General features: G+C 29.5%; 1 protein-coding gene across 2 annotated transcripts; it reads left to right on the top strand.

The window, feature by feature from the left end:
- The first annotated feature begins 217 nt into the window (after positions 1-217).
- On the top strand, positions 218-7,901 carry LOC107028200 (glyoxysomal fatty acid beta-oxidation multifunctional protein MFP-a-like). 2 transcript variants are annotated; one of them, XM_015229248.2, is made up of 18 exons: positions 218-328; positions 2,625-2,696; positions 2,774-2,839; positions 2,948-3,004; positions 3,657-3,724; positions 3,812-3,893; positions 4,333-4,388; positions 4,488-4,793; positions 4,884-4,970; positions 5,048-5,222; positions 5,300-5,421; positions 5,505-5,671; positions 5,740-5,994; positions 6,170-6,291; positions 6,383-6,504; positions 6,601-6,749; positions 6,924-7,062; positions 7,758-7,901. In XM_015229248.2, exons 1-18 carry the CDS (start codon positions 232-234, stop codon positions 7,791-7,793), a joined length of 2,178 nt encoding a protein of 725 aa, XP_015084734.1. In that variant the 5' UTR covers positions 218-231; the 3' UTR covers positions 7,794-7,901. The 2 variants fall into 2 exon arrangements, with proteins under 2 accessions (XP_015084734.1, XP_015084741.1); XM_015229255.2 differs by lacking the exon at positions 7,758-7,901 and having other exon boundaries at positions 6,924-7,220.
- The last annotated feature ends 6,550 nt before the right edge of the window (positions 7,902-14,451 follow it).

Raw genomic sequence — 14,451 nt, forward strand, 5'->3', positions numbered from 1 at the left:
CCCAATTACCGCAATAGTAAGGTAGAATTTTGTATTGAAAGCATAAAGTGATAGGAAATTAAGCAAACTAATTAAAGATTGGGGATGTCATAACAAACATAACAATTTTATTAAACATGAATTGCATGTGATGTTCCTTATGATTGACTGTTTGTTAGGTTAATTTGTTTCTCTCAACTACTTATAATGTCAATTGTTTCTTAAAGCACTCTTAACACTGTTGATAGCAAAATGAAGTCAAAGGGTAGAGCTAGCATTGATGTTGGAGCTGATGGAGTTGCTATCATCACCATTATTAACCCTCCTGTTAATTCTCTTTCCTTAGATGGTATGATAATTAATTACAATAATCTATGCTATCAAGATTTATTTAAAAAAATCCAAATTTTTTGAGGTAATATCTTAGGCATCTCCAACCCTATCCTGTATTTATTTTTTAAATATAGAGTTCTCTATTTTTTCAGACAATCAAATTCAACTCAATTCTCTATTTTACTCTCTAAAAAAGAATCTTTTTTTTCTCTCCTCAATATTATATTATTATTTCTATTTTATTCTTATTTTCTTATTTCATAATATAAATCATTTCTTTCTTTTTGAGAATAATCCCTCTACAATCTTTATGTAATAAATTTTTTTATTTTTTTCAAATTTTTCATTTAACATAAAATTATATTTTATTCTAAATAACATATATAGCGATAAATATTATATATCATACATATTAACGAACAATTCAAGTAAAAGTGAAATCATTGATATAATATAATTGCATCATAAATATTGTATTATCATGAAATTTATTTTAAATCTTACATAAATACTCAACTTTCAAGACTATTATGTTACTCTCATGAATGTTATGACGGAGTTCAAAATGAGCATTTTTTCCTTATTTTTTATGCATAGCTAAAAATTGTATAAATTAACAATTTCATCTTGTATCCAATTATTTTGTGTAATAATGTACTTCCCATATTCCATTTTGAACTATTGAATCAAATATTTTCATGCTATTTAAAAAGTGTAGTTTAATAATTTATCACTATAACATAAAAAGTAGATTATTTAAATTATCATGTAAATTTTGTGCATACTTCATAATGAATAAAATTATAATCTAAATTACATATTTAAAATGACCAAAAAAATAAAAAAATCAATAATATGTTTTAGATGTTATATTACTTAGAAAATAATTACAAATATTAGAGACTTAATTAATAATCTTATATAATATAAATATTATTCAATAACTTTAAGTTACATATTTAAAGTGACAATTTATTTTAAAAATAGAATTAAAATGATTAATTTAGCGGAAGTAGTATTAATTTGACGAAAGTAGTAACTTGTTAATTGTTATATTGCATTAGAACATAATTACAAATGATAAAGATTAAATTAGTAACAAAATAAAAATAATATTATAATAATCAAAAAGTAAAATAGAGAGTGGAGAACTACTATTTACATCCTATAATTGAAGAATAGAGAGTTAAATAGAGAGTAGTTAGAGAACTCATTCTCTATTTTACTCTCCAAATATAGAGAATGGAGAGTAACATAGAGATGAGTTGAAAATGGTCTAATGGAAATTTATTAGCAAGTTATTTAACTTTATTTTACTATCAATAAAATCATTCAATTTTAGACTTTTATCTTCAACAACTACTTTTATCTTCAACAACTACTCGACTATATATTTATCATTAAAGTAAATTTACATGATGAATTTATGAATTTATAACTTATGTTATATTTTCAGTTTCATTTCTTTTACTAATATTGAATTTACATGGGAAGTCATTTTTTAATTAGACTTGATAGATTATCTTTTTATCAAATATTTAATGATTTATGACATATTATTTATATATTAATCTTTTTATTAAACATGTATTTCACGATGTTTTCGAAAACTCCATATTTTTAATTTTTATGATCAATTCAATTAAAATATATTAATTTGAAAAAATATAAATTAATATTTTTTTCATAATATTAGTTAAGAACACATGTTTATTAAGTAATATACTTTCAAAAAAGAATATATATAAACTAAATTTTAAATAATTATTTTTATTTTTATAATATAATTTTATGATTGTAATTGTGCATCCAAACACGATATATATAAGACATTGTGGTATCTAAACAAGACATTAGTAAATTGGATTAAGTTGAGTCTTCATCCCTTTTATAACCCATTAGCTAATTCGTTTGACCCAAACAAATTATGAATAAATTGATTTTTGATCTTTATCTTAAACGCCCAAAATTGATCCAACTCGCCTCATTGCCAACCTTAATACTAATTTTTTTTTTTTCAGATATCTTTATGTAGTTGTAAAGATTGTCCATGATTTTACTCTTCAAAAATATGAACTTTCTCGTAATGGTTTTTAGGCGTTTGGACACGAGTAGTTATATTTGAAAAAAAATGGGGTAGGAAAAGGGTCTGCAAGTTAAAATTGTGTTTGGACATGAAAACAGTACATTTGAAGTTTTGTCAGTGAAAAGTTAAAATTGTCTTTTAAACTCAAATTTCATATTTCTTGGACAAGTTTGATAAACAGTCTTCAAATATAATTGCACGACTTTGAAACCATTCTTTTAATTAGTTTTGTACAGCTTGAAGGATGCATTTGAGGAAGCTTTAAGGAGAGATGATGTGAAGGCAATTGTTGTTACAGGTAATTAAATTTGATGAAATCACAATATTTATTTTTGTTAAATTCCAACATATTTATATGATATCTATTCTTGATAGGTTGTCATGGCAAGTTCTCTGGTGGTTTTAATATCTCTTCCTTTGTTGACTTACAACAACAAAAAGGTAACCTTTTTAGCATCTAAAATATGTACATATATATATTAGTGCTAGTGTTGCATATTTTCCTTAGCTAATTTTATATTTGTCTTCTAATTATATTATATATCACAGTGGCACAACCAAACCCTGGTTATATATCTCTGGATATACTCACTGACATTGTGGAAGGTATGCCTTTACATTTTTATCTTTTCACTAGAAATTAAACTCGATATCGAATATAGTTTGAGGGTATGGTTATTGGCCTTGAACCCCGGGACATTGGGGGTATTAAAACAAAAAGTCTCACATTGGTAGTTAAGGAGATGGATGGATTCCTTATAAGGTTTGGACAATCCTCCTCCCTTCGAGCTAGCTTTTGGACTGTGAGTTGTGAGTTAGACGTAAGACCTAATTTAAAATATGGTATCATAGCAGGGCACTATATGCTACGTGAAGTGAGTCAAAAATTGTCCACACACCATATGCTAATCACTGGGCGTGAGGTGAGGTGTTAAAAGCAAAAAGTCTCACATTGATGGTTAATGAGATGAGTGGACTCCTTATAAGGTTTGGACAATCCTCCTCCCTTCAAGCCAGTCTTTGGGTGTGAATTACGCGTAAGACCTAATTTAACAGTTCTGTATGTGTTGGACTACTGAGCTAACCTTTTTGCATGTTGTTTAGGGGTGAACACCCTCCCGTCCCCCTAGATCCGCCCCTATGTACTTGTAGGCTATTTTTATTGCAACTTAGAGCTCCTTCTAAACTAAACTATGGCAAAGTTGAATGTAGCTAATTGAAATGTTGATTTAATGATGTTACTTTTCCTTGATGTTAGTTTCAAAAAAACCTTTAGTAGCGGCGATTGATGGTCATGCTTTGGGCGGAGGGCTTGAAATTGCAATGGTAGGTACATGTTAAACTACTATCCTAGTTTCTTTGTTGTTGACATGAATGCATTTTGCTCATTGTTCATGTTGCTTCAATCATTAGTGTTGTCATGCACGGATTTCCACTCCAAATGCAAAACTTGGATTGCCAGAACTTCACCTTGGTATAATTCCTGGATTTGGAGGTATGCAAGCTTTTTGTTTATGTTTAACTCCTTAATCGGGAAACTAGTCCTCTGTAGCATGTAAAGATAACAAAAGGCCTTCAGAAAATGAAGTTCTCCCTGAAGAGCTAAAATGGTCTTGTCTATCGAATCATAGACAGAGATCACATCTAAAAACTGTTAGTTTTATTAATATGATATCATATCTGATTCAATTAACAAGAAAAGGCAGTTTGTTGGAGCATAGAGTCTAATTTCTGCTCTTCCATGTCCTGATTGTGTTTGGATTCTCAATGCATGCAGTATCCGATAATAAATCTGCAAATTGCTCATATGTACAAGGATAAGCTAATGCATATGTTATTAAGTTAATAATGAACGAGCATGTACAGTGTAAAAGATGTTAAAAGTCTTTTTTAGTTAATCTCATTTTTGGTGAACTTGTAATGTTATATTTCAGGAACTCAGAGGCTTCCACGTCTCGTGGGACTTGCTAAATCCCTAGAAATGATGCTAGTAAGATGCAATTCACCTTTATAATTCAGCTTTGTCATCGGTCACATCATAAAAATTTCGTCTCTTTACACCCTTTTTCCACTCATATTGTCTATGTAGACAGCAAAACTTGTTAAAGGGGAGGAAGCTCTTGACCTTGGCCTTGTTGATGCTATAGTTTCATCGAACCAACTACTCGATACGGCTCGTAAATGGGCACTTGATATTTGGGAGCATAAAAAACCTTGGAATATTGCCAGTCTTTACAGAACAGACAAGATGGAGTCTCTTGGTGAGGCAAAGGAAATACTAAAGTTTGCAAGAGCTCAAGCCCTTAGAATAGCTCCAAATCTCCATCATCCTTTAGCATTCGTTGATGTTGTTGAAGAGGGTATACTGTCCGGTCCACGTGCTGGACTTATTAAGGTTCAATGCTGGATCTCTTCCTCTAATTTTTCTTCCTAAGAAATAAATATGTTGTCACAAATATAATGATCATACATTCTTCTGTTTCAGGAGTATGAAACATTTGAAGTTCTTATTCGTTCAGGCCCTTGCAAGGCCTTAGTCCACATTTTCTTTGCCCAGCGTGGAACCATGAGGGTGAGTTAAGTTAAATTACAGAAATTTTCATGTTTTCATAGGAAAGTTATAAAGATGTTGCTTTTCTATCTTAACAGGTTCCAGGGGTGACTGATTTGGGGTTAGTGCCACGATACATTAAAAGGGTTGGAATTCTCGGAGGTGGATTAATGGGTTCTGGAATTGCAACTTCATTTCTCCTTAGCAATTACCATGTTATCCTGAAAGAAGTTAATGACAAAGTCCTCGAGGCTGGGATTGAGAGAATTAAAGGTAAGGAAGGTCACTGTTTAGCTGTTATTACTTTAACCTATTCTTGATAATATGACTAATTGCATTAAATCACTCAGCAAATTTGCAAAGCCGCGTCAATAAAGGAAAATTGAGTCAAGAGAAGTTTGAAAAAGCTCTCTCCCTACTCATTGGTACTCTTGATTATGAGAGCTTCATAGCTATTGATATGGTTATTGAGGTATCAGCTATATTCTCGTATAGATACTCTACTTAGCCGACTGATTGATTATCTTATAATGTCTTGCTATTAATTTGTAATAGGCTGTTACAGAGGACTTATCTTTAAAGAAGCAAATATTTACGGATTTAGAGAAGTACTGCCCTCCACATTGTATACTTGCTAGCAATACCTCTACGATTGACTTGAATTTGATTGTGGATGAGAAGAGCAAATATGCGGATCGTATTATTGGAGCTCATTTTTTCAGGTGATGCATGTTAGAATTTTGTGTGTTCCTTATTTGTTCTGTTTGTTGATACTTGTAATCTGGTGCAGTCCTGCTCATGTGATGCCACTTCTTGAAATTGTTCGCACCCAAAATACATCTCCACAAGTAATTGTAGACTTACTCTATGTTGGAAAGATGATAAAGAAAACTCCAGTAGTAGTAAGGAATTGCACTGGTTTTGCTGTCAATAGGATGCTCTTTCCTTTCACCCAAGCTGCTCTTTTACTTGTCGAACATGGAACAGATGTATACAACATAGATAACGCCTTCACTAAATTTGGAATGGCTATGGGTCCTTTCAGGTAAAGTGTCCAGCAACTTCATTGGTTAAATAGATGAGTCTATATATGTTACAGTGATTGTTCGGTTAAACAAGTCCAAAGACATGTATGTATACTCAAACATGACGTGCTATGTACTCAGAATTTTGTTCGCATTACTAAAAGTGATCGGATTTATTTGATTTCCTACATGCAGGTTGTTTGATCTTGTTGGTTTCAATGTTGCAATGGCTAGTGAAGCTCAATTTGTATCAAGTATGCCTGGTAGAATTTACAAGTCAATGCTTGTTCCACTAATGCAACAAGATAAAAGATTAGGTATGTGAAACTCTCTATTTTGAGGTGTTAGGAAAATGATAGTTTAGAGACTCATGAAACTTTTGAATGGGCATTGACACACTTGTTGTAGGTGAAACGACTCGAAAAGGTTTCTACTTATACGATGAAAGACGCAAAGCCAAGCCTGATCCAGACATTAAGAGATACATTGAGAAGGCAAGAGAAATTTCTGGTGTCAGCATTGATCCTAAGGTTTCTCATACTGATCCTCAGTAATTAAAATCATGTTGTATCACTGATCTGTTATGCTCTTAATTACTCGTAAATTGCTTCTTGTACGCGTCTCAGATGACGAAGCTCTCGGACAAGGACATGGTCGAAATGATATTATTCCCTTTAGTTAATGAAGCATGTAGATTACTTGCTGAAGGCATTGTTGTCAAAGCTTCTGATCTTGACATTGCTTCTGTCATGGGCATAGGCTTTCCTCCTTACAGGTATGTAGTTTTATTAGATAAAAAATTATTATAGAATGAAAAGAAGTTTCACGTTGGTGGTTTATCCTTATAAATATCGGACAATCCTCGGAAAAGTATGATCATGACTATAATAATGAGAAAAGTATATAAATTTGTTAGTAATAAAAATGTGATTGGATACTTGTTGGGCAGGGGAGGGATCATATATTGGGCAGATACTGTTGGATCCAAATACATTTGTTCAAGATTGGATGAGTGGGCAACAATTTATGGAAAAATTTTCAAACCTTGTGACTACCTTGCTGAAAAAGCTGCTAATGGGATTCCTCTGGTGAGTATAATTAATTATGTTGTTTTTCTAAATTGGTGTACAGTACTCTGCACACAATATTTTATATGATCAAGCCATCCAAAAAATTAATACTACATATCTTGTAATTGTTGTAATGTACATAAGTTAATTTTTTTTATACATTATTGTTAAGGGGTGTACACGTCAAATTGAACCAACAAATTAAGTTTAATTTATTTTGATTGATGTGGTGTTGGAAAAAAAAATTCTCACTCTTGATTTAATTTGGTATTAAAAGAAAAAAAATCAAACCAAACTGACACACATATATATATTATTATTTTAAATTTGGGCTTGTTATTTTTTAAAAATATTTTATTTTGTATTTAGTTTGATTGCGACTTTTCAATCTTACAAATATAACATGTAGAAAGTATTTTATATTCATGTGACTTTTAAGTTTTTTTTGAATGTTTCTAGTCATTTAACATTTTAAGTTTTAGTCTACAAGTAAATATATATTTGATCTCTTTTAAAAAAATTAAAAGAATTGACTAAAATCAAAATTGAGAAAATCGACTATATATGGGTTTAATTTAATTTACAGATTTAATAAATGAACATAATTAATTTAATTATTTTTTAATAAAAAAATATATCAAATCGACCTATATATATCCCTGGTCGTTGTTATTATATCATGAGGATGCTAAATTTATTTCTGCTCATTGCAGAGTGGAACGATGGATCCTGCCAAGTCACGCCTATAAAGATCAGCTTGTTCTTGAGTTTTTTTTCATTACAGAATAATAATGTATTAATGGAGAATGAATGAATGAATTAATATAAGACTATTCTGGTTTACTACTTTAAAATTAGATTTGTTTTTTTATTTTTCACTTTTTACGTATTAAGAAAAAACAATAGTATTTTTATACTTTTTTTTAGCATTAATTACTTACTCCTTAAATTATTTTTTAAGACGTAATATTAAATACTATCAATTAAGAGGAGTGCAAAATTCAAAATAATTTAATAAAAGTGAAAGGTGGAAATATGACATGATTTAATTCCAAAATAATGTGGGGATTCTTTTTTGGGAAAATTACATGGGACACAAACATTCCTAAGTAATTATATAATAAGGGTATAATTTAATTTATTTACTTTCTATATTATAGTTTTTTTTTTTGCTATAATTAATGGGGTCCACCACCTATTCCTAAACCAATTGTGTTATACCTTTTTTTTTTTTAAATTTTGTATATAATTTTATACAAATCAATATTATCTCTCCTATTCATATTCCACCTTTTCCTCCTATAATCAATATTTCTATCCAATTTTGAATTTCAAATTGGCAAAAATTCAATTTATCCCCCTCGAAATTGAATTCAACTTTCGCAGGTAATCCTAAAATTTAGTCGTGTACAATTTTTTTCCTTATTCAACAATTGTATATGTATTGTGTTTCTTACTTTTTTTTCATATTTTTTTGGTGAAATAATCGATTGTTCTTATTAGATTACAAATTCTTCAAAATCAGAATGAATGAATCATCTTCATCTATGAGGATTACCAAAGGTATTCCATTGCATGTCAATTTTGTTGACAATTTACCCTCGTTTTCAATGGGTTTAACTCAAGATTTTGGGGTTGATGTAGGGTCTATGGTAGAATCCAAACAAGTTCAACATGAACAAACAATGGAAGAATTGAGATCAAAGAAAAAAATATGACCCTACGGCAGTTCAAACAGTGCTTAACAATGCCAAAGCTAGAGGCATTAAAATTGTACAAGGAGGAAGAAAGAGGAAAGCAGTAAACAGTGATTTAGAGGAGAGTGCATTTGAAATTGACGGATTTGAAGAACATCACGATCATGAGGTAGTCGCTTAAAACTCAACTTTAGATACAATATTTTTGTTACTTAGGTGTCAATATACAAAAAATTATTTGTTTAAGTAATTTTTGTATTCACGTAATTGTATATAGTATATTGCATGTTTAGTACACACATGTTTTAGTTATTTGTAGATATCTTCCATTATTTATTTGTATATTCCTTTAGTTATTGTACGTGTCTGTAGATTTGATTAGCTTATATATTTTTTAAGTTATGTATAATGAATAATATACTATGTTTTAATAGGGGTAGTAGTGGATTGTATATTAAAGGCTCCATATTATTTTTGTTTTTGTATACATATACAAAAAGTAATTGTATTTAGTTATAGAGATGGGAAAATTTCATATATGATTATAATTTGTATATTTTAGTAGTTATATACAAATTATTGAAGTTAAGTATACATTAAGTTTATATATTATTGTAGTATATACAAAGTCATTTAGACAGTTGTATATATTGACATGTTTAAGTACCATATTTATGTACACATACTAATATACAAAAAAAGTAAGTTTGTATATATATACAAAAGAAACGCAATTACAAATGTATATTTAATTAATACTTTTTTTTGTTATGTATACAAAAAATGTATTTATATGTAGCCCTTGATTGAAATAATGTAGCTTTTCCCTGTTTTTTTTAGGTAGTCAGATTTATTTGCAAGAACCGTGAAAAAAGGACAATTCACATGCAATGTTATACGCAAATCAATACATTGAATGAGCTTCAGAATAAACTGCCTCCAAATCAATATAATCATATATGTACATCATCGTGTTTTGCACAGTTGACAACAATGAAACGATGTCATGTGCAAGCACAATTGTTTAGATGCTTTATGTTGAGGGAGTTGGAAGGTAGTTCTGTCAATGCAATACTTTTTATATAAATGGCACAACGCTTCGATTCACAATCAGAGAGTTTGCAATGATTTCTGGTTTGAATTGTTTTGATAATGTTGCTGACTTCTGCTTTAATACTGATCAACCCAATAGAATCATCACTGAGTATTTTCTAGGAAATTCTCCTGTCACTAAAGGTCGATTGGTTGAAGCTTTTAAAGCAGAGGTATGGGGTGACAATCAGGAAGATGCATACAAGTTGGGGATTTTATATTATATACATGAATTAATCATGTCCGCCGAACCTACTACAACAACAATAGATAGGTTGGACTTTGATTTGGTTGAAAGAGGTAGATTTATGGATTATCCGTGGGGTCGGAAGGCTTTTAATGAACTTGTCAAATCGATCAACAACAAGAATCACCCATCGGAGATTTTCATCACCAGCCCACTTTCAAACAAAATTTTATTTCAAATCATTCACAGAAATCATATATACAATCAATACAACACTTTTATACAATCAGATTAATAAATAACGACAAACTTATGTTTACACTGATCTTCTTTCTAATATACAAATACTACTTCAAAAAAAGTATATAATTGTATCCTATGAGTTTTCATCTTAAAAAATTTATATATTTTTTCAACATATACATTACTTCAGTATTTGTATATGCCAAATTAGAAATCACAGAACGTATACTAAACAACTATATCAAAGGTAATGCAAATTGATACAAAACTAAAATTTCATACTTATATACAGTTAAATAACACGACTTTTGTATACAAAAAAAATTTAATATACAACTGCAAATTGAAAGTACTACCACAACATACTGCCGTTTACGATAAACATTGAAACCAGTTTTCAAAAGAAAGACACTCCAAAAAAAATTATATACACTTACTTATGGACATATACAATTCTCAACTCACTAAGGAACGCACATATATCCAAATTTGTAAATTCAATAGAACATTGTATAATTATTGCAATAATAAACATGAATTTTCATCTAATGAACCATTACCTGTTTTCGAATATACAGAAAAATAAAAAAAATAGATGAACTGCTGCTTCTTCAAAGCGCGGAAACAAGTTTATCTTGTCTTTCAATTGCTTATACTTCTTTTTTTTTTTTGAAAAAATGAATTTGAACGTTTACCTTAAATTATGGCATCATCTAAATTTATTGTTAGCTTATTTAACGCTTCAGTTACAAGCCATTTTTTCTAAAAGAAAATTGTATAAATAAAAAACAAAAGAAACGTTATATACAAAATTAAAGATACCTAAATTACTAAACTATACCCGTAGAATGTAATTAGATAAACTATACCCATAAAATGTTATTTAATCAATTATGTTTGCCATATATGAAATTTTCTCTTCTTTTTTTCTGTCTGTACATCTTATATTCATTACTTTATGCATATCAAATTTTCAACTAACTTGTACATGTTGAACTTTTAATACTCTTCAAATCTTCTTAAAATTTACTCAAATTTCAGATTTTTGCTCCTTACAACTAGACAAACAATGTCCTATAACTTTGAAGCTCAATTTCAAATTCAATCTTCAATATTTATCTTCAAACTTAATAATAGTATCAATCAATTTCAAATAATTTAAAATTTTGAATTTAGACATAAATAACACTAGTAAATTCAAGTGTCAAAAAACAACAAACAAAAACAAAAACAAAGAAAATTTCAGATCTTTTGGATTGATTTTTCCAACTTATTTTTCTCAACATTCAAGATCAAGAATGGAAACAAACCTATACTCATCTCTGATACTTATTGATACAAAAAAATATTAATAAGTGAAAGAAATTCTAAATTAAATCAATAAAATAAAGAATAGGAAGTTAGACACCATACAAGAACTAATTGACAATTAGTATATCTATAGAAATATTTTCTTGTTGCAAGCAATTTGTTAAATGGTGTCAAATTTATTAGACTGTTTGGTAATTATCAAAGTTACTTATTTTAAAGAGCAACTTTTATATATAGCAAACATAAAATTCATATTTATATGCTATAGTAAAGTTTGCATAATTTCACTCCATAGCAAACATGAATATATATAATTCACTATACATATACAAAGAAACAAATTGTATAATTCGCTATACATATACAAAAGAAAGCAGTTGTATACAAATCAATGGTATAATTTGTGTACGTAAAAACGAGAAAGAGAGAAAGACAAAAGAAAATTGGACAGGGGAGTATTTGTATTGTACAATTATAAGTGTATAGGATAAATATATATGTATTTGCAGGTGTATATACAATTTTCTCTCGCTTTATACAAACATAAAAATAATTTACACATTTCGTTTCTGTTTGTATAAGCGATAAAGGCGAGGTGGCGAGCGAGATCTGGGTGAAGGTAGAGAGGGGAAAGAAAATATATGTGTATATAAAATTTTTTTTTTTGCTTTATACAAATACAAACGCTTTTTATACATTTGTATTTGTATAGAATTGAGAGGGAGCGAGCGAGAGAGGGAGTTGCGAGCGAGAATTTGAGAGAGAGAGGTGAGTGGCAAACAGTTTGCTACAGGGCACAATTAAATCAAAGTGTGGTTATAGCATTTAATTTGATTTGTTAATTTGTCATTATATATAATTTTTTCTATTTTAAATCAAAATGGCTTATTTTAAGTGAAAAGTTAAAAGCTAGGTGAGGGGGTGTTCTTAAAAATAAAAAAAAAACTTAAAAGTATTTTATGTTGACCAAGTATATTACTTTTTTGCCCTTAATTCTTTCATACAATTCCCAAATTGCCCATATTGAATTAACCTTAACATCTCTTTTCCCAATTATCTTTTTCACGTTAGTGCGACTGGCTGCTGAGCTTTTTCTTCCTTTTCTCCTAATTTGAAGGGTGAAGATCTAAAGCTTGAAGTAAGTTTCTTCAGATTATCTTTTGATTAGCTTTCTTCCTTCTCTCTCGATTGATAGTAATAATATAAGATGTAGGAAAAATGAAATCAGCGTGAAACTGTAAGTTTCTTGATTATCTTTCGATTTTTATTTTTTTAATTATGTATTTGTTTTGTGCATTTTCTGTAGCTGATTTCATTTTGTGTATTTCCTGTTTTGTGTTTTTTTTTTAGATTATGTATATGTAATTTGATTGTGTATAGTATGTATTTGTCATCTGTATAAAATTATAAAAGTAGTTATTTTCAATTTTCTTATCAATTCTCATCCTTAGATCAGTTACACTATGTCGAAAACACAAACTAATGCTAAGTGGGATTATGATGCTCATCTCAAAAGGAAATAGGACAAATACTCATTTATCTATAGATGGATGGAAAAAATACGATTAAAGCATTCTGTGAAAAAACGAAAAAACTCTACAAAAACAAATGAAAAATCACTGGGATGGCATGAAAGCCGAGTGGACTCTTTTTAAACAATTGATGAGAGGAGATACAGGTATAGGATGAGATGCCACCAAAAATACAATTATAGCATATGATGATTGGTGAAAGCGAAAAATTAAGCTACATTTCTCACATAGTTTTATATGTTTTTTTACTTCTTTTATTGTTATATTTTTACTTACTTAAATTTGTTGTTTCATCTTTGTTACAGGATGATGTTCGATACAGAAAATTTAGGAATAAGGATCTTTCACTCATGGTTTCTCTATGATGCATTATTTTATGATATTGTTGCTACGGGGGGAAGAGCACGTGCCTCAAATCAATCCCAATTTTTTGAAACTGAGGTAGATTCTAACGAAGAAAGATCAAATGGTATCCAAACACATAACTACTTATTTTAAAAATAAATTTCAGCACTTTAAAAAGTTACTTTGTAGAAGTAAATCAAGTTGGCTCTAAAAGATACTAATATCAAGATTTTGACCCTTGAAAATGTACACCAGCTATTGCATGGAACCAGTACTGGACAAGAAATCACATTAGCTCCTCGTTTGTTCATTCTTGAAGAAATCAAATAAACATTGTGGTTTCTTCGATAACCAGATGGTCTTTGTGGCAATCAACATCACACCAACAGGCTCACAAGGATAATCACTATTTTTCCTCATCGTAAACTTTGAATCTTTGTGTGAAATCAGAGATCTACAGTATGTCCTTATTATTTCATCACCGGCTGATGGCTCTATGTAAAGAAACCATAAATATCAACTTCAACATAAAAATTCTCATGAAAAACACTTCAAACTAGTGTCGTTATGTTCCTATAAAACACTATAATTAATCACTCACATTTGCACGATACTACTATCAAGATTTTGATCATTGAAAATGTATTGTGTTTGTTTAATTTGAGTATTGTATAGGACAGTGAATGATATATTAACTGTGTATGAAGTGTGTATGAATTATATGAACTGATTATAAAGTTGTGTAACGTTGAAGTCTGAATTATTTTTTAATAGTGTATGAAGATCATACGAAACGTGTATCATTTGTGTATGAAAGTTCATTTATTTTTTTCAAAATTACTGTCACGACCCAAAACGGGCCGCGACTGGCACCCACACTTATCCTACTATGTGAGCGAACCAACCAATCTAATCCCCAACATTTCAACCATAAATAACAAAATATAATGCGGAAGACTTAAAACTCATTAATGAAAATCGATTAAATAACTTATAAAAA

Source organism: Solanum pennellii, chromosome 1, assembly GCF_001406875.1.
Source record: "Solanum pennellii chromosome 1, SPENNV200".
Lineage (NCBI taxonomy): Eukaryota > Viridiplantae > Streptophyta > Magnoliopsida > Solanales > Solanaceae > Solanum > Solanum pennellii.